The sequence below is a fragment of the Eucyclogobius newberryi genome, unplaced genomic scaffold, assembly GCF_026437365.1.
Source record: "Eucyclogobius newberryi isolate DKJ021-1_F unplaced genomic scaffold, fEucNew1.0.hap1 SCAF_18, whole genome shotgun sequence".
Taxonomy (NCBI): domain Eukaryota; kingdom Metazoa; phylum Chordata; class Actinopteri; order Gobiiformes; family Gobiidae; genus Eucyclogobius; species Eucyclogobius newberryi.
The window spans coordinates 17,845,627-17,862,012 of record NW_027315812.1 but is presented as its reverse complement, the minus strand read 5'-3'; the positions used below and the strand labels follow the sequence as shown (position 1 = coordinate 17,862,012).

Below are 16,386 nucleotides of genomic sequence, written 5' to 3'. Positions count from 1 at the left end.
TGGATCAGAGAACTGCAGGGTTGGACTGGGATTAATAAGTGGAAATCTTTAAGTTTAAGGGTAAATGCTTGCCATATTGAGCCACAAAACTCTCCCTGGAGACTTGAATTTGCCCGATGGTCGAGTGGTGTGCAGCCGTCATGAGTTCGAATCCCGACTCTGACAATTTACTGCATGTCCTCCCTTCGCTCATCCCCCATTTCACACACCTTTACTGTCCAATAAAGCCTTCGGGCCACTTAAAAAAAAAAAAGCTGAACAAATAAAATTAAATGACACCTCTGCAGTTTTGTGGTCAATTTCACTGTCCATTTACGGTACTTTTCGTGTGACACTTGAACCTCAATTTAGACATTTACAGTCACATGTTCTATATTGCAGAAAATATTTGACAGTATGATATAATATTTATTTTTCAGTATAACTGTCATCAATTGGCATCAAACTTCAATTGACAGTTCTGCATTACAGATCTGTTGTTTGGTCTTTTTCCAATTTTCAAGAAACGACAGGATCTTGTCCAATTTCCCACACAAATCTTTCCTCTTTTCTTGTGTATCTGTGGACTCTAAACTCCCGTATCACTTCCTCTTTGTCCGATTGCACAGCTGATCTCCTGTCCAGTTTCCAAACATGCAGTTCTGTGTTGTGGCTTGTGTTGTGTGCAAAAATGCTAACAGTTGTGTGTACATGTCTCCAGGCTGCAGGGCGATTCTTTATCTGACAAATCTGAGGAGGATCACCGGGCTCACATATTGGAACAAGCTGTACCTGACATCTCCGGTGAGTTGCAAAGCTGAGCACATGCATTTTCATTTTTAATCTAAAAGTACAGCCGAATTAATGACGTTGATACGGACATATTTGTGATTATTAGCCAACTAGTTCAGAGCAACTGACAAAACTGTGTCTATACAAACTTGACTTGAGGAATTGAGACTACCGGTAAACACTTTTAAATGAAACCCTTGTGTAATAGAAAAAAACAATATGAATGCAATATAGATGTGTCTGTAAATTAATTATCCTCATAGTATTTTTCCTCTTCTTTGTGTGGTGTGGAGCAGCCCCATTGCCGGGGGTGAACTCGGCGGCGGGACGGGTGCAGGAATGCGAGTCGTCATCTCATGTATCTACCTCTGTAAGTGTCCTCCCTCAATCCATCACCCAACAATTAAGATCAGCTTACAGCCATCAGTTACACCGTTGCCCTTGCGTTCTCACGTCCATTGTCCAAACCACCTTGAGCTTAATATGTCAAGACGCGGGCAAAAACCAATCCATCTTTTAACAAAAAAGCGATACTCCAATTAGGATCTCACTGTATCACTTTGCTCTCCTCTCAGGGCACTTGTGAGAAGACAAAAATGAACAGAGTATCACCTGATCTCGCAACAATTGAGGACGATTCAGAAGATTTATACAATAGGCCTAAATATTGACAGCATTATAGGATTATACAAAGGTTAGTTTGACGTTGCGTGATGAGCTCCGAGGGGAGAGACGCGGCCAAACCTCCCTTAGCCACAGTCACATGCGAGCAATAAGGCAACATCTAATGCGGCGCTACCATCGTGTCATTATAGCGTTACCCTTTCTATAATGGGCCGCTCCGAGTGTGAGTTTTTTACAGCGGTTTTGAAGAAATAAAAGAGGTGGAGGGGAGACGTGTGGGGAACAGATGCAGGCTAACTAGGAGCAGACCTCTTTACACTTTGCACGTCTTATTGCTTCAGCCTCCTGCTCTAACAAAAATAAGAGTCTGTCTAAGTTTGCTTTTGAGCCTTACTTTGGTAGATTATTTACTTTAACTTAAAATTGTTAGATGCTTTCAATATGCAACCATTCCAGACACCATTCATTGAAATAAATACTCAGCAATGTTGAAGATACATTGCCCGGACCAGAACGGAATTGATATATATTTTACTTTAAGAATAAATTCTCTATTATCTGACCACTATAATAATATTAATATAGTACTTTACAATTATGTGTATTTACTTTATTCAGTGGTGTGAGCTACTACAGAGGGCACAGCTGCCCTGGGGCAGACTGACAGTGCCGCCGTTTTCACTAGTCTCCCATCCCAGTACTAACCAGGCCCAGCCCTGCTTAGCCTCTATCAGTCCAGCTCAGGCGCTGACAAAGAGGTAAGACCAACTGTGCCAAGCACTGTGTCCTTGAGCAAGACACTTCCCCTACGTCAGCATACATTATGGAGTTTGATCTGAATTCTATTTTGATTATTTTGCTAACTCCTGTTTTTTTACTACTTCTGAATAATAACTACCACTACAACTGTAGTTTGAAGCCAGGGACCCCTTATCAGTGTGAAAATATCCCAAGGACACCCTATCGTTCCCCAAAATGTAAATTCACGAGTTCAAACCATATTTTATTAACCAAAATTGGTTGTTTGGTAAATGTTTCATAGTCCTTATTTTATTGGTGCTGTTTCCATCAACAAATACATTGTATGGCATTGTATATCATAAGAAACTGTAGTACTGATAACCACTACACTACATTGACTAGAACTTTCTCTAAAACCTATTACTAAAGTTACTGCAGCAAAATAAAAAATACGAGTATGTGGTATTAAATAACTGTTGTCTTTAAATAGCCTTCCTAAACATTTGTTTCCATGCAGCTGCCCATAAACGTGTCTCATGTTGCACTCGTTGCACTTGGCCACAGTACGTTCTTAGTGTTGTTATAAAGTCGACACTGTTAACGGTTATCGTTATGACTCTGCTGCTGCCAACTCGTTTAGGTGATAATTGCTCCATAAAAAACAAATATTTTCCTAAAGCCATCACCAGACCTAATTCTCACTGTACACTTTTTAGTTTTATTGTAATCATATTTTTGGGTGTTACCGTCATAAAACGGTCCAGGGGAAACTGTTCATTTGTATGGTCGAAATCAGATAATTAGCCTCAGTGTGTCATGCAGGATACAAGGCTAGGATGGTTTATTTATGTTTCCAAGGGGAAGTTGGCCTGAGTTCAGCCAATACACTATAGCTTTTATATTTGGCACTTAAGTTACTACACTTGCATGGTTATCCTCTCCACACATGATCACAGTCTATCAAACTATGACTGCTTTCCAAATGTCTCTATTAAATCACTGCTAAGTTTAATGTTGTAAGTGTTCTTTTTAGGCCTTTTCACATCATCTGCCCCCTGTTGTGTGCTGATGCCCTTCCTTACACAATCCTCTCCATTTATCCATGCTTGGGACTCACTTTGGTGTTAATAATTTGACGTAAACTCAAGTGATTGGCATTTCTTTGTTTGGCTTGTCCAGTGTGTCTCTTTGAACAAGTCTGTGTACATATTTCCCTCACTTCAAATACTTTTTTATGATCCAGCACTAATCAAAATCATTCCTGTTTACCACATAATGCGCAGTTAATTAGAATGTTTTGGTTTCTTGCAAATATTATTCTCATTTTGTTTTTGGATCGAAACTTCTGTAATCACCTTATTTCCAGAGTTCAATTCATAGTAGAAGGTTCCATTTATTTTTATTTTTTTACGGTTGAATTAAATTAAATGATCTACCAATAGCCAAAACAACAGGAACTAGTATAAAGTGTGGTGTTTATGATGTGGTTATATGACACGCCAGATGCTGTAACAGCTCAACAACGACAATCAGTCAGTGGAGCAAATTCAAGATGTAAAAGTTGAGAGGCACATTTTTTTTATCTGCAAAAATGTGCAGAATTTCCTTGATGCGCCCCATGAAACTTGAAAAGCTTTTGGGAATACCATTCTTACAGCAGTCCTCTTTGATCAAACTGTGATAAATACGTCTCTGTCAGAGTCAATGTTTTATGGTGCTTTATGTTAAAAAAAGAAGTGTAAGTATCACCTCACCTGCTCCATCTGTCCAAACTGCAGAATCCTTGCAGGCACTACACAAATACTGTACTAACACTCTTACTACTACTACTGTTATGACTATTATTACTTTTACTACTACAACTACACTACTGCTACAAATCTTAGCTGTTACTACTACTGTTACCATTACTTTTATTATTACTGCCTATGGAATCTCTCAGCTGTCCCTTTGAAACTAAAACATCCTCCAGTCGGTGAAGAGTAATGTGCAGTAAACAGCCAGTGCCATCGTTACTGCAGTTGGCCTGATTGTATTGAACTCCATCAGAAGCTTGACTGCATAATGCCCAAAATCTCAGCATAAGCTTTTGTGCTTAAAAAAAAACGCAACACTATTGCCAACTTGGATCCCGCTTTAGAGCTGAAGTCACTTTCCCCGAGGCCGAATTCATGGTTGGCATATCGCTGCGTCATTTGTATATTAGCCGTAATGCATTTCAAGATGTAAACCAGCACATTTATTGACGGTTTCTTTGTGCTCGGGTCGTGACGTTGGGAGTGCTCTTTTCTCTGCCTGTCTGAGGTCGACATACAGCACCGATATGTCTCCAGTCACTGCGCTGGACTCTGTTGGATCAAACCCCAGATTGTGGTGATTATTACTGCTCCTGACCACACACGTATAGAGGCACACATGCTCACTATAAAATCTTTAACTCCACAACATGGAATCAATTTCATCAGAAACCAGAGCCATGTTTGTTAGTGGGACCAAAGCATCCCCAGAAGGCTTTCACTTCTCTTCAAGCTCTTCTGGTTCGGCCATGTTGGGAAGGGATTCTGGCAGAAATACACTCAAAAGCCATTGGAAAATTATAGTCATTCTTTATTTTGCAGATAAGATGGTCTCATGGGTTTTAAACACAGACGTAGCAGCCAGACCAAGTGCACTGTCGGACACGGTTACTGATAAATTTGATATTACTTTATTGTCTCCAGCTCATCTCTGCAGTTCAATGCCAAAACGCTTGTGAGTAAACCAGCTCGTCCATTGTTGTGTCTCTTCCAATATAGTTTTATCCTGGTTAATTCTTCGCAGAGTTAGCGTCCTGTTAGTCTTCATTTAAATTGAATTTAAGGCAACGCAGACACTCTCTCAGACCCATTCTAAATTTATTACACAAATTTGCAAAACATGTCTTCTGATCAGGGCAAGTAAAAGCAGTAGATGGTTTTACAAAACTTGACAGTTTGAATCTCACTCTCCTCAGTTCAGTCTGTCTTTGTGTCCTTGGGCAAGACACTTCATCCCCCATGATTGAATGAAAATGTATGATTGTGTCAGTGGTAGCAGTCAACCAAGTTTTCAGCGACAGATTGCCTCATCTCCTCATTTCACGTAATTTGTGATGTAATGTTGGGTTTCTTTTTCAGTATTAATCCTATCAACAAGCCTGATGTTTAAAAAGTCATTAAGAATTTTGTGGCGTCGCTAAATATAGCCGTAATGTTTACAAGCTGTGGACTTGCGGGATTGCACAGATGATGAATAAGTGATAGGAGACTTACATCGGGATCTGTTGGTGGCCTTGTTTGGCTGAGCTGACAAGATCCAGAGATGGAGAGCGCCACATGATGTCACGTCTTGGAAAGGCCCGATCCTGGCTCAGAGTTTGGGGAGGGCTAATATTGTAATACTGAACTCGCCGTGTCGCTTTATGAAGGCTGCAATTAGGGCCTGGCTGGAGGCGCTCTGGCTATGTTTCCACCAAATGCCTCCTGCACTCTATCTCCCCGACAGAAAGATCAATGGGACACAGTCTGGGAATAATACTTGTGTCATTTGTCAGCGTGTCAACTCCATTTCACACCATATGTCCTTTCAGCGTACAGTGTAAATGTTATATTCTATTGTACTGTTTGTGTTGTAGTTGCTGATTTAATGATGAATTTACCAGCACATAAAGGTTCTTGATTTTTATTTACTGTAATTTATCAGAGAGAGCACCAAATCATAAGTGCAGGCTATATTAGAAAATAATTAACCAAACAAACATGTGAATAAAGCACTTTACATATATCCCATGACATTCTCAATGCCCAGAGAGTCATGGATATACAACATTATAAATCTGTTGACTAATTTTGTTTTATTAGCTTAAAGCATTTTCCTGCCTCTCATGCCCAGTTAAAAGATAAAAAAGAAGGATTAAAAGAACTGTCATCCAATATAGCACCTGGCAAGAGATACTTAAGAAGGTCATATTCAAATCAAAAAATGTTATTTACTTTATAATATTCCAGTGTTGTATTAAAGCTCTTTTGTAGACTTTGTAAGTATTTGAGCTATTTCAGTCCCTGGCTGTGTGCCAGCAGACGAGTGCGTGTTTGTGGCTCCTATGTATTTGCTAATATAAAGCATTCTGAACCACTCCTGACAGACTGTCTACTTCCATTCACCAAACAGAGTACACTGCACACGCCTCAAGCTTTCATCTACACTTGCTGTGGTTTCTTGTGTTTTTCTAAAGCTCATAAAATAATAATTGGCTCCTTTTTTACCAGCAGATACGGCTTGGATATTTCCAGCAATTTCTAAAAATTATATAAAGAGTTTAATTGAAGGGTCTTGCCTATAATGTGTGTGACTTTCTCACTTTCTTCCAGCGTCAGGCAGTCTGGGAGGCTGATCTGAAGCCTGTCAGAGGTGGCACTTCCCTGGGACACACGGGCCTGCTACTGGGCGACTCCCTCTTCTCCAAAGAGCTGGAGAACATGGGCAAGCAGTTAGCCGGTATGTACTTCTGTGTGGCTCAGTACATTGGTGGCTCTAATAGTAATTAACATGGTTAAGTCAGATCAAATGCAGGCTTTATGGAACAAAAGCCAGTCTGCAGTCTACAATGCACTCAGGCCAGACTATAAAGAGAACACAGACAGACGGAGGGAGGGGGGAGACCAATCAAAGAATGTGCCGCTTTAGAAGGGGGGTCTTTCTTAATTAAAGCAATGTAACAATACTGTAAAAAAAAATTGGACTCAAATGAATGTATTTCATTGTGTTATAATCATCATAAGGTTCAAAACTCCAGACAATGTAATTTGAACCTAATTTTACTTTGCTTACAGATTTGGTGGTTTTGAACACATCACTGTGGCTTTAATTATATCAAACCTGGGTCAAACCTGGGTCAAACCTGGGTCAAACCTGGGCCCTAATGAGGAACTAAACCTGGAGTAGACAATGACTAAACCTGGTCTAAAATAGAACCAAGTCTACATCATTTATATTCATACAACTAAAATGGAATCAAACCAGCACTAAACCAGGACAAATGCAGCCTACACATAATGAATACGTGCATAAATGTGTATCTGACGTGTGTGAGACTGCCTGTGTCCTGATGATGTGCAATGAGATGAAAACATCATATGTCCCACTTGTTTGTCTGCACATGTCCTCCCACTCTGCAGAGTCAAGACCCTGTCCACACTTTCATATGACATCAGTTATTCAAAGCATTTCTGATCCTGCTAAATGCTTCATGGCCAATTTATACAAAACAACAGGACAGCTACTCGGCCAGTGGCTGGCATATGGCATTGATCTGCCGTCAGTCCCTTGGATATTTCAACAGGGAGGTTTAGTGCAGGCTGTTGGAGAGGCTAATTTCACTCTTTCAACCTTTGATTTGTGGCTAATTGATTCCATGTTGCAGGGAGACCTTTACTTTTCATCTTAATTGTGGCTTTGGTTAAGTGCCCTTTTTGTCTGCTCTCAGTCATAAAATGCACCTTTGAGCACTGCAAGTGATAAGCGCGCCGCCTGCTTTATGTGATGCTAATGTCACAATGTGCAACTAATGTGTCATCAAAGGCTTCAGGAAAACGCCAATTCAAAAACTGTCGGAACAATGTATAAACAATGGCAAAATGTATACAATTAATTTAGACTTTTTTTAATACATGTACTTATTTTGAACAATCACAAGTAGATCAGTTCACTTTTCAAAACTGCAAAACTGACTAGTGGCAAGCTCCGGAATCATAATTCATCCACAGGGATGTGGGCGGGAATAGGGGGTAGGTGAAAACAGCACTCGAGCCTCAGTTTTAGGATAATACAGGATTACTCAAACATGCATGAATCTAAATGCCACTTTGAGTATACTAATGATGAGGAAACACTGTTGTAACAAAGTTAAAAGCTCATTAAAGTTGATTTAGCATAATTTGTCACCTTTAAGGTTAAAGGAATAATAGAGGATTTTTCGCCGATTTGAGAACTGAAGCGACTGTTAGTCCCTTTTTAAAAAGTGCGCATGCGTGCACTCACCCCCGTGAAGCACGCAACAGCCCCGCTGCTACACGTGCGTTTGTTTATTAGCGCGACGGATTGCATCGCATCTCTCGTCTCCACAGATTTCCGTCTCTTCTGAGTTCGAACACAGTCTTTCTCTGTTGTCATTTTGTACTGTACACTGTAGGAACTCGCTAAACACACACTGGCCTATCAACCACGCATGCGCAGCCAGGGAAACATGCTGCTCTGCTGGGGACGAGCCGACGAGCCTGCAGGTGTGCAGTAGGTGCGTCCTATGATTGACATGTGAATGAACTACTCTGCTGTCCACGCCACAAGGAAATGAGGCTCAGATTTGGCTTAAAGGTTAGCTTTTATTGTCCTTGTGGGGACATCTATCTTTGTCCAGCAGGGCCCCTGTCAGGAGCAGTGTACTGAGGGACCCATCTCCTGATCTTGAGCTCAGCTTGGTCAGGACATTGGCCTGGAGTATTTTAGCTAATTGCTAACCAGTTGTAGTTTGTTATGTCAGTCTATTTTTATCCACTCTTCTTCCCCATATTGTGTAAAACATATGAGATCAGTTTTGCTGTGTGATCCTTGTGGTGCTCCTTTGTTCTGCTGGACCTGTCACGGTTTATCAGCGTTTGTGTGAATTCCCTGTGTGTTTCGTGTGAGGGCCATACAGTCCGCCACGCAGCCTTTCAAAATAAAGCTGCTTTTGATAGGTAGCTCTTTAATAGATGGATGTTCGGGGAAGAACTGAGCTTACAATAAAATCATGCGCTGCAGTGGGTTTTAGATTTGCTTTCTCACAACAACATGTGGTGTTTATCATTATTCCTCAGCAAATAACTTTGGGTGAAAAACATCAGCATTTCCAATTTAGAGCTTGATCAAAACTGTTGTATGGTTTGGGAGGCATTATCTGTGTGTCTAAACAACTTAAGGAATTTGGTTTTAGTTTTATAATTGCAGTTAGGACAGGCAAGCATAATCATTTATTTAACTTATGCAAAAATAAACATTTCAGTGTGTTACTCATAAAGCTTCTTCTTCTCTCATCTTCTTCATCAACGGTAGAACTTTTTTTTGTATCCTAATTGCTTAACAAAAACATGGAAGTTCTTGTTTTGCTAAAGGCTTGTTATGCTTTCTTTATTTAACCGTGTTTCTTGAACGTCACATGTATACACTTCACCAGGAATACTCCCCTCTGGCTCACTCCTCCAATTATGCCTCTCAAATGATAACTCCCAGACCGGGTTGTTGAATCTCTGTTGCCAAGTTGACCAAAAGCATAAAACGTGGTGGAAAATGACCCAGATGTTGATCACACAACTCTGGCACTGTCATGTCTTGCACAAACAGAATTGTTTTCGAGACTACCAGTGAGGCAAACAAATGTGTTTTTGTCAGGCAAATGGACAAGGCCTGGGGACCGTAGTGAGTCTTTGACAGAAGAAACACGATTCACCACAATTTACAGGCTGTATAAATATTTTCATCACTGCCCTGAAGAAGGATTTAACAGTGCAGTCTCGCCCACTTAAATGCTCGGTAAAGTTTGTGAATCATCACCCCCACAACAAGACACATTTCATAACTTCATAAGAGGCTCTGGTTTACCTCAAGATCTCTGTGGACTTGGACTTCTGCAAAAAAAAGAAAATCTGTTTGTTACTTTTTAATTATACTTTGTTTTATGTATTGCCTGTGTGTGATAGAGCATTATTAGCCTTCTTTTTGCCTTTGTCTACTAATACCATGTAAGCAGCATTAGACTCTACTTCATACTTTTTGTTCTCTTTCATTACATTCCTAAATATGCTCTTTGAACTTCTTATAGGTCTCTTGCCTGACAGTGTGTGTTCTTGTGTTCTTCCACCAATTTACTAACACATCCCACATCTGAGCTTGTCCTAACTATTTCAATCCAGCGTCTCAGACTTCACCTTCAAAATCACTCCAGCTTTTTCCATTCCGATATGGTACACTATACTGGGCTTTGAATATCTGCCAATACCCAATATCAACCAATACCAGGTTATGTTCTTTAAAACTACTTATGTTTAATATCATAGTGTTCGCACACAGTAACTTTAAAACTGCAAACATTGTAAAATAAACTCAGTGACTCAATTCTGTAGTTGTATAGCTCTAGGTATCACATGACAATATTTACTTGGTTAAAATGGGTAAAAATAATGTCTGTGTTCTCAAAATGGCTAATTGGAGATCAGATCAGTATCTTAAGAACTTGCATCCCAAATCTGTCCCTCCAATGTGCTCCTACAGTAATCCTAACCATCCTTTCATTCTTCAGTGTATTTTCTCTTATTTATTTGTATCCAGAAGTCGAGAAGGACCTGGCCAAACTGGCAGAGGTGGGAAAGATGACCGCACGTAGCTCCAATAGCCCCCACAGTAGCCTGCTCCAGAACCCGCTGCACCACAGGACCCTCCCGGACACTCTGCCCCTGACCAGCCTCCTGTCCCGTCCTCAGTCTCCAGCCAGCAGCATCCTCAACAAGCCCTGCAGCACAGGCTTTTCCTCCTTCAGCTCCAAACCCACCACATTGGCCATGGGACGGTCTCCTAGCAACCCCAGCAGTAGGACTCAAACTCCCAGAACCCCTAGCAGCCAACCTCTGACCCCAAATAGTTTACTGACGCACAGCAGTTTTAACCCTGGGGCCCATAAGGAGGTGACCTTCAGGAGGTCCAGGAGCAGACCTGTGACCCCCACCTGTCAGCCCGTGCGCCCCCGGCCGCTGCTCACACCACCGGGACTCAGCACCACCGACAGCCTTGGAGCCAGCCTGCGGGCCTATCTGTCTGAGGTCAGGCGGCACACCAACATTCAACTTTTTACTCATGTTTATGTTGCTTAGACTCTTATTCAATCATTTTACTTGCACAAAAGTCCAGTATTTGGTACGACGCCTTGTACCTCAAACCACTTTAGAATTGCAGACCTTGGTATGATCACGTCACTTTATTTGGTGTATGCTTTCTCAGTATCCTTTACTTTTTATTAGGCATTTATGACTAGTGCTGAACACTATCCCTGTATTCTTGGAAATATGTCGGTGTAATCCCTCATTCGTCCAGGCGTGTTCCATAGTAGAAAAAGCTTCAGTTGTAGTCATCTGGACTCAGTTTGAAAAAATAGACGTTTCGACTCTCATCCAAGAGTCATTGTCAAAGTCATTTGACAATGACTCTTGGATGAGAGTCGAAACGTCTATTTTTTCAAACTGAGTCCAGATGACTACAACTGAAGCTTTTTCTACTATCCCTGTATTGTTGTGAGTCATTCATTTTGTGGTGTCAGTTACTTGAAAAACCTTAAAATATGCGAATAAATCATATTGAAAATAATAAATAATATTTTTGTTACCCTGCCTAAGGCCCGAAGTCACCCGCGACCCCGAAATGGAACAAGCGGTAGAAAATGGATGGATGGATGGAATATTTTTTTTTGTTTTATATAACATAAATTAAAAGTAGCTTTCCTTAAAACAGGTAAAAATCTCTAAAACATTCGCTGTACTGTATATACTACAGATTTATTCAGGAGAGTTGACAGATCAATTAATACTAATCAACGAATTGTGACTAGTTGACTTTAAAAAAATCCTCATAGTTGTAACTGCTATCTGCCCTGTACAGAAAACACAGATGAGGAAAAACCTTTTTACAACAAAGATAGCAAATATATTAAATACAAATGTCAACCATCACCCATAATACACTTTATTGGTAACTATTCTCTATCCAGCAGTCACCATGACGTGACATGTTTCAATCCTTATTTGGGTAAAAATACATTTTAAAAGTCTAAGAAATAATTGTTTGTCGGACTAATCAATAAAATAACCGCTGACTAATTAACTTCAGTTGCCACAAAGTTTTTTGATTCTCCAGGCGTTATTACATGATGCAGTGTGGCTTTGAGGAGTGCAGTGTTGGTACAGTGAGCTACAGTGAGCTACAGTGAGCTACAGTATCACACGTGTGCGTACTTATCCCTCTCGGCTCCGTCGTGTGGGGTTTGGGCCCAGTAGGTCTACAGTAGGATGTCATGTCACAGTGGAAAAATGAGTCTGGCATTAAAGGAAAACGTTGAATGGGATTTAGTTCTTCTAGCCCTTTCATGATCTACTTAACAGCACTGCTATTAAATATGAGACCTTTTTGAAGGCCTTATTAATGCTGGGCAGGAATCTCTGTGTAGTTCTGTGACAGTTACAACAGTTGACACCTCATGAGATTATCCACAACATCAGAGAACCTTTTTATTGAGACCACCTGGACCTAAGTGCAAGAACAAACCAATCCAAAAGCATTAAACACTCTTTTACAATATGTTAAAACATTTTCACTCTAAATAATACTAATAAACTGGAACCTTGTTTATAAAGACAATGTGATTTTTGTTATACATTTATCAGGATGGATCAAATATTTATTTTCCCCAATTGAATTTTAGTGATGACATTAATAGATGACTCATAGCATAACTCATTTTCTATAGCTCTCACCATTGCATCTCTAATATCAACATCCATGACTCTTTGTACTCTAAGGTGGGAGTTTGTTTTTATAACCCAGTAACAAATCACCCTCAAACTGACACCAAAAATAATATTCATCTTTTTGAGGAGCCTGGGAATCTTGCTTGAAGTGATGAGGTACCACAACAGATGAAGTGTGAAGGTGTTTTAGCAGTTCACTCTTCACAGCTTTGCCATGTTTAAAATTAAACCACACTGACTTATGCATAGATGCTGAGTCTATATTCACGCTCTACATCTCGACATCTCCTCATTGTGATCTCCCGTTGCCAGGATGAGTTTTACCAGCAGTTGCAGGCCATCCGGCAGCCCTGGCGTATCCCCAGCGACACAGACAGTGACATCATGGACCCTCCGGAGCAGGACAGAAGTGAGTGACTCATTGCAATAATACTACCATGACAAGTGAAGGCAGTAAATGTAGACACGGTGGTATAATTTAGTGGCATATAAAGTGTGAGAGATGGATTCAAGATACCTCTAGTGACTTAAGACGTGTGGGAGTTCAGGCATGACACATGTTTAAACATCATTTCAAGCACACATTTATCTAGTACATGTAGACAGCAGTTAAATCTTATTGTGAGGTCATTGCTAAGAGAAAACAGTACACTAATAAGCTGTTACATGAAAAGCAATTGGGTGTGTGGATTTCTACCAGTGAATAGGGGTTGATGTAGTTGAAGGGTAAATGCCTTCTCGATTGAACCACAAACCTATATATATCTCCAAATAAAAGGCTATTTGCTATATTATTAGACAAAGCTATTGCCATGGAACAAAATACAACAAAACAGCAGCAGTATCTAAAATGAATAAAATTAGATCCAACATTATAAACCCCTTGTGGCTGGAGTTGGAATCGTTTTCCAATCTTGCAATAACACTGGTTCCTTATGTTGTTCCGATTGCCTATTAATGCATAAAGGTGCATAATGTAACTTTTTTGTGTGTGAAATGTTCCACAGTTTGGTCTTAGGTTCATCTATCATGCATTCATTACATTACAAGTGTTTTTTATGGCACAGAAATAGCTTGGAAAACATTCTTATTATGAGCTGGTTTGACGTGTAACTTGGATGGTTAAGCCTAATGCCATACTGCGGAACATTCCAGGTCAAACAATAACATCTCCATAGAGACAACAGGTGGAGGCTGGGCATAGTCAATCATGCTGCTCACACGCTTTTTGGAACGCGGCGCAGTCAAATCTTTGAAAATGATATTGAACATTTCTCAACTCTCCATGCTAATCAGAACCTTTTGCTGTTGTAATGAAATAAGCTAAACTAAATAATCTCCCATATTTATTCAAGCTTGTCATAGCAAACAAAACATCATTATCTGCTGTTTAAAATGACACAGATGTTCGAATGAAACGGATGACTCTTTGGGACACCGCCGATCACAACTTCACTCGCTCAAGTCTCAAGCTCACACATGGCTTTCACGTGGAACTGGAGCTTACTCAAAAAACCAGCCATTTGCTCCAAATGTGTATCTGGAGAAATGGATGGTTACATTTTACTAATGGCCCCCGGGAGCCTGCTCTAAGACTCTGGCAACAGCAGAGGCTTGTTGAGAGTTTGAGGTGGTTCCGACAGAGACGCACACACGTGACGAAGGGCCTGGTAGCGTGAGAGGAGCACTGCAGCCCGCTCACTGGATATGAATCAGCTGAGTGAGTGAATTATTATTAAGCCCTTTTTTTGTCATAATAATGTCCTGGTTTTGAGCCAGAGAGAAAATGAACGACCAAGATCTTCACATTTTCCTGGTAATGAATGGCAATATTAAATGAATGAACTGATACAACATTTTAAGAAACTAATCTGTCCGTATTTGAATGTTTGAGCGTGCTACTTATTACTTTTTCATCAGTGAGCAGACTTGTGTGATCTGGTGACGACTGCGAAATCAGGGATAAACAAGCTCAACGCTACTTCCTGTTATTCTATAAACTGCCACTTTAGTCCAATCACACATACCACAGAGGAGATGAAAGCCGACTTGTCACGTCTGTGTCATTTACTACATTTCTAATTCCCAACAATCTACAGAGCATAGAAGGAATCCTATCATTGTGCAGTTTTTATATGTATATATTTTTTTCCTTTTGCAGGTGGTGCACAAGATGCCAAAAGTTCCGTCTTTTCAGGTACGTGAGTTTTCGTCTTTGACAGTTATTCTCTGCGTCACTGCCTCAAGGCCACGAGGACCTGACCATGTTATGACTTCTGCTATTGCAACCTAAAGTTTAGCCAGTCTTAGTCTATGACCTCTCTTTGAAGAGACCTAAATAACTACCACCAGTAAACCCTCTGCAGTCCATGCCTCTCCCCACCATCATTTATGGTCCGTTCATTTTGACCCCGCAGGGCACGGCACCTCTGGCTTCTGACGGGGGCCAACCTGTTCATTTCTCCCCCCCGTTTCCATTATGTCACACGGTTTCACGGAGTTTACATGCTGCAGACAGCGTCAAACTCCCAGCGTCAACATTTGGTGGAGAAGGGAGAAAGTCTGTCTGGTTTGAGGCCGTCTGCGGTCCTTCTTCTTGTGGTTCTGGAGGTGCCCACAGTTCTCAGCGTCACCGTGCCAGGCTGGAGGGAGATCTGAGGGAAACGCTGCTGCTGCTCATGGCTTTCAGCGTGTTTTCAGTTATCAGAGTGTCCAAAACATCGCCACGGCAACACTAACTCCAAACCCAAAATGTATTGCTTTGGAAGCTTCATTAAGCTCATTTTCCAGCTCATGTTTGTTCAGATATTAAATAGCGGCTTTAATGTTTTTGCCTTACTTATTATTCCTATTAGTGGTTATTCTAGCTTCGGTTACCAGGAAACTGATGTTTTTTCTCTTTCATTTCGACAGGAATTGGTGACTGGTGACGAAGACCAACGACCCAATCAATTACAATTATGCAAAACCACTGAATTTATGTACAGAGAATTATTTTTGTAGCTCACACGAATGAATTCAAAATGATTGTATACTTTTTTCACAAATATTTCATAGACATTGTACTGTAAGGGTATGATACTACAATGTGAAAGTATAGGATATTCTATTTATTTTTGTTCCCTCTGTAGCATGCTTCCATTTCCAGAGGCAGATGCGTTTAGTTGTTGACTGAAGTCCAGTCTGTGTGTGCGCGCTCGTAGTAAGGGGCAGCACATTTCTCTGTTAAGGAGTGGCCGTCACAACATGTATACTGTGGACAATACACTGAATGCTATGAATTAAAATGATATGGTCTGGAAACAATGTGAGTTCATCCATAACAGTTTCTTGGCTCTCAACATTCATTTATCTTTGTCCACTTATGTTGGAGACTGTGGGTGTTTTGGAGTCGGTCCGAGCAACTGGACAATGGCGAGTCCAGATAAGGTGGACTCAAAAAGGAAACCGAGACTGCAGACATTTTTTAGCTGGTCATGGACTTGATTTGAAAATGCCTTGCACCTATTTTTGTGACTTGTTGGACATATTTGACTAGAAAAAATGACTTGGACTGGACTAGAAGCGTAGGTCCTAGCGTAGGACACTAGACTAGACTTTTATTTGACTGATACTTGAATTTGAATCTAAACTATACCTGATGACATCATTCAAATGGACACAGCTTGAAATGAGGTATGAAAAT

General features: G+C 40.6%; 1 protein-coding gene across 1 annotated transcript in view; it reads left to right on the top strand.

Moving 5' to 3' along the window:
* Window positions 1–16,001, top strand: part of cunh8orf34 (chromosome unknown C8orf34 homolog) — a 44,073-nt gene extending 28,072 nt beyond the window's left edge. The window contains exons 9-15 of the mRNA XM_072450770.1: window positions 701–783; window positions 1,068–1,141; window positions 6,525–6,651; window positions 10,516–11,003; window positions 13,014–13,110; window positions 14,863–14,898; window positions 15,615–16,001. Coding sequence (XP_072306871.1) covers window positions 701–783; window positions 1,068–1,141; window positions 6,525–6,651; window positions 10,516–11,003; window positions 13,014–13,110; window positions 14,863–14,898; window positions 15,615–15,631 — 922 coding nt within the window. The 3' untranslated portion in view covers window positions 15,632–16,001. The remainder of the gene's footprint in view (window positions 1–700; window positions 784–1,067; window positions 1,142–6,524; window positions 6,652–10,515; window positions 11,004–13,013; window positions 13,111–14,862; window positions 14,899–15,614) is intronic.
* The last annotated feature ends 385 nt before the right edge of the window (window positions 16,002–16,386 follow it).